At 35.5% G+C, this 8,527-nt stretch overlaps 1 protein-coding gene across 1 annotated transcript; it reads right to left on the reverse strand.

Moving 5' to 3' along the window:
• Positions 1–3,184: 3,184 nt before the first annotated feature.
• Positions 3,185–8,236, reverse strand: LOC140439001 (uncharacterized). The gene has a single exon (XM_072528634.1). The coding sequence runs from the start codon at positions 8,234–8,236 to the stop codon at positions 3,185–3,187; it is 5,052 nt and encodes a 1,683-aa protein (XP_072384735.1).
• Between the last annotated feature and the right edge of the window lie 291 nt (positions 8,237–8,527).

Raw genomic sequence — 8,527 nt, forward strand, 5'->3', positions numbered from 1 at the left:
CTCCCAGTTTATATTTAATTTAGTTTTTAATTCTCAAAAAGTGACAATAAATACCTTACGTCAAAGATTACACAGTAATACTACGACTGTGCTTGATTAGTGAATTATTGAGATTATATTGAGATTACGTAACGTAAACTGCCACAACTGATGAAATTGGCGGAGGAACCTTTTATTGCGAATTTTCATGGGTCATGCTCACAGTCCACCGCTCAGGTTTATTTCCGAAAAGGTTACTCATAATTCCTTAACTATTGCCTACTACTCACTTTCATTATCACCTGTCATCTAAACAATAAGGTCATCAATCAAGACTAGTAATGTCACTGAGACAATTAATTTTTCCAGGGATTACCAGGCGGCTTGATACCTTCTAAATGTGAGGCTTCTTTTAATGTAACATAAATGCAATAAACACACTAATGATAAAAACTTAAAAAAATAATAAAATAGGATGTATGTTTTGCAATGTATCAGTTTTATGCTAATTTAGATCGCTCTTAATAGTTCTAATACTAGACGATGTCCAAAGTAAGAACTGTTATTATTGGAAATGAATCAAACCTATTAAATCTTATATTATTAGTGTTTAATAGCAACCACGTACGACCAAATGAAATAAGATAAATACCTATTGAAGTGTAAAAAGCAATGATTTCTTAATACAGGATAAAAAAATTACCTACCTCAGCGCACACAGTATTATAATAGCCCAGTCAAAAGAGTAGTAATTTGATGAAGACTAAATATTTTCTTATTCAAATATTTGAAAAATATTTAAAATAAAATAGCTTAATCATTCTAATTTTTCAAATAATTTTCTCTAAAGAGTATGCGACAAACAAAATGCATTTTGCAATTAGATGATATTTTAACCAATTGTCTTTACACATTGAAAAGAAATATAGTTCTTCTTACGGTCCCATCTTTGTTGAAGGCAGTAATCTCATCAAATTAATGATTACATTGTGCATCTCCAAATAATGGATGTTAGCCCAACCTAGTCAATTCTCTTATATTTTTCAATAAACAACGAATATTTGTGTTTGTTCAGTCTGCTTTTGCCTTCCATTTTCCTTTGATAATTAATTTAAATAGAATCCACAGGAGAAATAAAATTCCTGTAGTTGGCTGTATACCATGAATCAGAAAATATTTATTTAATAGTCCTTTATAAAAGGTACATAATTAAAAATACACTTTCGGGCTACATCACAGAACGATTTATGACTAAAGAGTCTTATGTATTATTACCAGATATACATCTGTCTATCTCATTTGTATTTGTATTATATCGTTAGTACAGGCCTACGGCCTACTAGTAGATCCTCATAAAATTTATCTACATTTTTAGCTTCTGCAGTAATTGTTGGTGCATATGCATGTATTATCTGTAGGCTTTATTACATATTTCGAGTTATCACAATATATATCACTATAACTTGATATGGCTTAAAACTTAATAAGTGTATATATATATATATATATATATATATATATATATATATATATATATATATATATATATATATATACTCATTTTGTGTGGTTGATAGGTTTTACAAGAATCTACAAGCTGTGTGAAAGTCAAATTCCCCCTACCAGTTCAGGTTCACAAATGCTGTTGGTACTAGAGAGGCTTTGTTCTCAATACAAGTCTTATTTCAGAGATGCAGAGACGTCAACTGCGACGTATACGCATGTCTGGTTGATTACGAAAATGCGTTTGATCGAGTACAGCACGCCAAAATAATGCAAATACTAAAAGAAACAGGAACTAACAACCGAGGTCTGAAAATAGTTTGAAATCTTTACTGGAATCAGACAGCAAATCTCAGAGTTAAAGGTGAACACACTGACTATGTGAAAATCATACTTGGAGTGAGGCAAGGCTGTATTTTGTCTCCTCTAATCTTCAATCTGTACTCTAAAAGAATATTTTTTGAAGCTTTACACGAAACTGAAAAAGGTATTCTACTAAATGGTTATCGGCTAAACAACAACAGATATGCAAATGACACCATAGTATTTGTGGACAACTTAGAAGACCTACAAGTTCTTAAAAACAAAATCGCGTATTACAGTCAACAATATGGACTCAATATAAACGTTAAAAAAAACTTATGATAATTAGCAAGAAAAGGATAACCGAATGTCAACTCTACGTCGATACACTACAACTACCTCAGCACCATAATAATGAATAATGAACTAACAACCAGGAGATTAGAGCACGCATCGGAAAAGCTAGATCCACCTTCAATCGGATGGGAGCCTTCTTCAAGTCTCACAACCTCTCTCTTGATACAAAAGTAAGAATTCTGCGATGCTACGTCTTCTCAGTCCTTTTTTATGGTGTGGAATCGTGAATTTTCGTTTCCAACGAGATTGATTGTCTTTGATGTTTTTTTTCTCCATTAGGCACATAAAATCTTAAAAAAAGGATTAAAAAAAATTAGGCTTACGGTATTATGACAAAAATCTCTTCTAATGAAAAATAAAACTTTACGACACTCATTTAAAATCTTTCACTCCGAAAACTTTGTTGCTTATTATACTGCAACTTGGAATCAGCTAAATTTTAAACAACTTATTATAAAAAGAAGCACCGCTAAGAGAACAATGATTTTTAAACAATAATAGGCTATGCGAAACTCGCAATGATGTAATAGGGACATCATGTAACAAGGGAATCTCCGAATTCCAAAGGCTCACTTAACTGACATCTGGATGTAAATAGTTAATATTTTGGCAAATAAAAGTCGTCAACTACTTTATTGATTTATTCAAATACGTTTCGCTTTTATTTTTAAAATCATCATCACTTCAAAAAAACAATTTGTAGGGTTTTTAGATGTTATAAAAACTCTACGATAACTGTTTATTGTATTGTAACTAGGCAAAATTAAAACTATGGTGGACTGTAAAACACTGGCTTTAATGCTGTTTAAAACAAAAACATTGCCTTTTGTAAAATGAAAACTTATACGAATTTATTGTCTTTTTACCGAAACTGCCTCACTGTTTGCTGCTTGATGTCTAGTCTCGATCTCTTCCCCCTTGTCGTCTCTTCGGTGCGCGCACTGCTGGGTGAAGACACGCACACTGTTGCCGGTTGTAATAAAAAGTCTAATATAACATGTTTGCGGCGCAAACATGCCCCCGGCCTTGAAAGCAAAGGGCCTTAGCTTTCAATTGGTAATGGACAAATTTTTGTAAAGCTCCGCTTAACGATTCCATCTTGGGTCTTGATTGATGCTACTCTTGCGACGTTATCAGAGCCTTTGAAAATATGAACGATGCGACCTAGACGCCATTGAGTAGGTAGAGTATTGTCCGACTTGAGTAAAACAAGAGAACCCTCAGATAGGCTGCCATGGTTGGTTTTCCATTTGGTTCTGTATTGAAGTTCGGCTATGTATTCGAGACTCCAACGTCGCCAAAAATGCTGACACAATAACTGGATGTGCTGATATCTGGTAAGACGGTTTACCCTTTCTTCAGTAATGTTGCGGTCTGGACATGCAACCAATGGTCGACCAATTAAAAAATGAGCAGGAGTTAATGGAGTATAGTCGGATGGATCGGATGATAGCGGACAGAGCGGACGGGAATTTAATATAGCCTCAATTTGATTTAACATTGTATTGAATTCCTCAAATGTAAAATGAGTGTTTTGAAGAACTCTCTTTAAATGGTGCTTACAACTCTTAACACCCGCTTCCCAGATTCCGCCCATATGTGGTGAATACGGTGGGTTGAAATGCCATGAAATAGCTTCTTGAGTATATGCTTTCTGCAAGGTTAGTTCGTTATTAGAAAGAAAAGTACCTAACTCTTTAAATGCCCCAACAAAATTAGTTCCGTTGTCGGAAAATATCTTTATAGGCTTGCCCCTCCGTGCAACAAATCTACGAAGAGCAAGTAAAAATTCGTTTGCTGAAAGACTTGAAACAAGTTCCATATGCACCGCCTTTGTAGTGAAGCAGATAAACAAGCTGATGTAACCTTTAATTATAGAACCACCACGCCCCTTGTGCGTTTTGATATTGAAAGGTCCAGCATAATCTACTCCGGTATAGCTAAAAGGACTAGACAAATTGAGGCGCTCCTTAGGTAAGTTACCCATCATAGGTTGTATGGTCTTTGGATTAAATCGAAAACAAGTGAGGCACGATTTAACTGTTGACCTAGCGAGTCTTCTGCCCCCGATGGGCCAGAATTGTTCTCGGATAGTGGCTAACAAACCCTGAGGACCAAGATGCATTAATCTATAGTGCTCAAATTGAAAAAGAAGCTGACAAAACTTGTGCTTTGAGTCTAAAACAATAGGATGAATTTTATTAAATTCATAGGAAGAATTGATCAGACGACCGCCTACCCGCAGAAGTCCTTTATCGTCCAAAAATGGGTTTAGACTAGCTAGTTTGCCCTTAATTATTGATTTGTTATTGGTTAAGAGTTCAATTTCATTTGAGAAAGATTCCATTTGTGACATTCGAATTAATGAATGAAAAGCTTGATCTAATTCGCCAATGGAAATAGGAAATTTATTAAGAGATCTTTTCTCCTTATCTGAGCGCAGAGAATTTGATTTGAAACGAAAACACACAGCAACCACTCTTTTTAAATGACTAAGACGTGAAAAGCGCTCAAATGGAAATAACTTTGAGGCAGTGGCCAAATGAGTGAAATTCTGTTGCTTTAATTCTGGTAGGTCTAAAATATAGTCGAACTTTGAGGTGGGCCAAGAGGATTCATTCAACTGAAGCCATGGAGGACCTGACCACCATATCTCGTGATTCAAAATATGGCTGGGAAATAGACCTCTGGACAAGATGTCACATGGATTGTCACGTGATGATACGTGTCGCCATTTGCAATTGGAAGTGAGAGATTGAATTTCGGATACTCGATTACTGACGAATGTGTTCAGTAAATTTGGACTGGTGCGAATCCATGATAGTACTATAGTAGAATCCGACCATAAAATGGTTTCGTTTATTGTTATTCTCACAGATTGCTTCACTTTATTGAATAAACGTGCTAACAAAAGTGCTCCGCAAAGCTCTAACCTAGGGATACTAATTGTTTTTATTGGAGCTACCTTTGACTTGGAGCAAAGTAAATGAATGTGGACCTGATTGTCATGATCTAGACTACGCAAATAAATGCACGCCCCATATGCAATACTAGAGCTATCGGCAAATCCATGAATTTCAATGTATTTGTAATTCTTGCATATGGCATGCCTAGGAAGATTGACTTGACTAAGCTGGGCTAATTCAGATTGGAATTTAATCCAACGTTCTGCTAAATCGTTTGGAATGGGTGCATCCCAAGAAATCTTCTCGAGCCAAAGTTTTTGCATTATAGTTTTGGCTAACACTGTGCATGGACCTAAAAGTCCTAATGGATCAAAAATCTTGGATATTGAAGAAAGAACAGATCGCTTCGTAGGAATTTTATTGATGGGTAGTGTTTCCACCTCAAAATGTAGTAAATCCGCATTACATGACCATGTTAGTCCAAGCGTTTTTGCCTTTTCTTCTGGATCAAACTTCAAAATACATGCATCGTTTGAATGCTGCAAGCCATCTAATACTTTATTGTCATTAGAATACCATTTTCGTAGATTAAAACAACCTGCCTTTAAAATGTTTGAGACGGTTTGACAAATATGTTGGGTTTCTTCAATAGTGTCTGCTCCAGTAAGCATATCGTCAACGTAGAAATCGCGCAGAATAATTTCCGCTATCTCGGGAAAAGTTTTTTCATTGTCTGTGGCGAGTTGGATGAGACATCTTATTGCTAAGTAAGACGCACATGCTTGTCCGTATGTAACGGTGTTTAGAACAAATGTTTTTATTGGTTCGGAAGGATCGTCCCTCCATAATATTCTTTGTAAGTTTTTGCATTCATCGTCAACAGTAATCATGCGATACATTTTCTCGATGTCCGCTGTTACGACATATCGGTGCTGACGAAATCTAATTAGTATTGAAAATAGATCATCCTGTAAGGTAGGCCCGACGCATTGAATATGGTTCAAAGACAACCCTGATGTGGTCGGTGCTGAACAGTCAAATACTACTCGTAGTTTGGTAGTCAAACTTTGTTCACGAAGCACTCCATGATGTGGCATATAGTATACAGGATAAGGATAATCGTTTTCTTCTATCGCAGTCATGTGATTAAGCTCTTGGTATTCTTGCATGAACTGAACGTACAATTCACGGAATGATGGATTTCTTTTTAGTTTTCTTTCAAGGCTGTAGAATCTCTGTTCTGCTTGAACCTTGGATTCACCTAGTGATTCTGGTGACTGCTTTAATGGAAGACGCACAATAAATCGACCGTTCTCGTTACGACGTGTATTTTCCTTGAAGTGCTCTTCACAAAATTGCTCTTCAGTGGAGAGAATCTTCGTAGATTGGCATTCCTCCAATTCCCAAAATTTTGCTAATTGCATTTGCAAATCCAAATTAATGCTAGTGCTGAGGTGGCATCTGATATTGTTTAAACTAGAGAGGCCGACCTGACCCGATGCAACCCATCCTAGATGAGTCTCTTGGAAAACGTACTGGTTGATTTTGATTTGGTTGGGACATAATAGTTGCCAAAATAGATCTGCCCCGATTAAAATGTCAATAGGTCTAGATTCGAGAAACTTAGAATCCGCTAGGATAATATTGCTTGGGATATTCAAGGTTTCATTATCGACAAATGTTGCAGGTAGATTGCTAGTTAATTCCTTTAGAATAAAAAATGTAACATCAGCCTTAAAATAGTGATATTGTGATTCTATACATATATTGCACTTTTTGGAAGAACAAGAAGTCTGATTGCTGATGCCAGTGATAGAAAGATTGGTAGCTTGACCCTGAAAACCTAAGAGATTGAAGAAGCGCTCGGTTATGAATGATTTCTGAGAACCTGAATCTAGAAGCGCACGCGCAATGTGATATTTACCCCTCGAATCTGCTATTTTTACACAGGCAGTTGATAAAATTGTTTGCTGCACAGAGGGCAATGCAGTTATGGTAGTTAGAGAAGTGTTATTGTTTGCTATAGTTTCATTGTTTTCATGTTTATTACTAGAGATTTCCTCATGAATAAGAGTATTGTGCCATTGCTTACATTTTCGGCAAGGCCCTAGTTTGCATTTAGAACGAATATGGCCTGTTCTTAAGCAGTTTAGACATAATTTGGCTTTATTGACAATTTTGCGCCTCTCAAAAATAGAAAGCCTAAGAAATTGCTCACAGGAATAAATTGAATGATCGCCCTTGCAGAAAACACAACCTTTGCTAGTACCATTAAACTCGCTTGTAGAAGTAAAACTTCGAGCATACCCTTTAGACCGTTGCTTGGCATCGAATTTACCCGATTTCTCTTGTATTGAAGGCTGCTTTTCAATCTTACCCTCTATTTTTTCTAAATAGTCTGCACGATCCCTTAGAAATCGCTTTAAATCGCTCCACGTTTCGTCTTGCATCTCTTTAGTATGTTTTTCCCAATCACGTAAAATATTGTTGTCAAATTTAGATGTAATCATATGAATCAAGAGTAGATCCCAATTGTCAGTACTTTTATTTAAATTCTCTAATGCCTGCAAATGATTAGAAACTTCATCAACCAATGCTCGTATTTTGTGTGAAGTTTCTTTGCTTATTGTTTCTATATTAAAAAGTGCTTTTACGTGCTTGTGAATTAACATTTTAGCCCTATCGTATCTTTCGCATAGTGAGTTCCAAGCACTGTTGTAATAAGAAGCCCCGAATTTAATTTCTTTAATGACTTGTGCCGCGGAACCTTCTAATGAACCTTTAAGATAATAATATTTTTTCATATCGTCCAATTTTTTATTGCTGTGTATCATGGCTATGTAAGTATCGCGGAATTCGATCCAGTCCTCGTAGTTACCGCTAAATGTTTTTAGATGCATTGGAGGCAAAGAACTCAAATTTATATTGTCATTATCAGGAATATTGCTTGAATTTGAATTATCGTATTTGCTTATCAAGTGTTTGGCTAGTGCCACAGAATCGAAATAATTATTTTCGAAAGTGAACCTTTCGTTATCCTGAGTTTGTTGTAATTCTAGTTCTCCCTCAGCACTGATATCGATATCGCTTTGAATACTATCGAATTCCCCACATAATGGTTCTATCTTTTCTAGTCTTAATTTTAATTTTAAAATGTCCTGTTCTGAAATATTTGCCTCATTTGCCATATTGTTAACTATGCTAGTAAAGCTTGATAGTTTAGAATTTAGCGATGTGCGGCGCGAAATGAGTTTTTTCAGTTCTGCTTTCATGTTTAATCGAGTGCAAACACCACCAAAGATCGTTTAAATATAGTGTAATGTTAGCTAGATATGTTTGAAAAGAAAGAAAATAAAAAATATTTTAAGTTGAAAATTGATTCACCCTGTATATTGAATTTGCAGTAATTTTAACCTACTTAAAATAAATATCGTATTTGAGGTGACTGTAATATAGTTCAAACTTAAATTTATAGCTTT

Source organism: Diabrotica undecimpunctata, chromosome 4, assembly GCF_040954645.1.
Source record: "Diabrotica undecimpunctata isolate CICGRU chromosome 4, icDiaUnde3, whole genome shotgun sequence".
Classification (NCBI taxonomy): domain Eukaryota; kingdom Metazoa; phylum Arthropoda; class Insecta; order Coleoptera; family Chrysomelidae; genus Diabrotica; species Diabrotica undecimpunctata.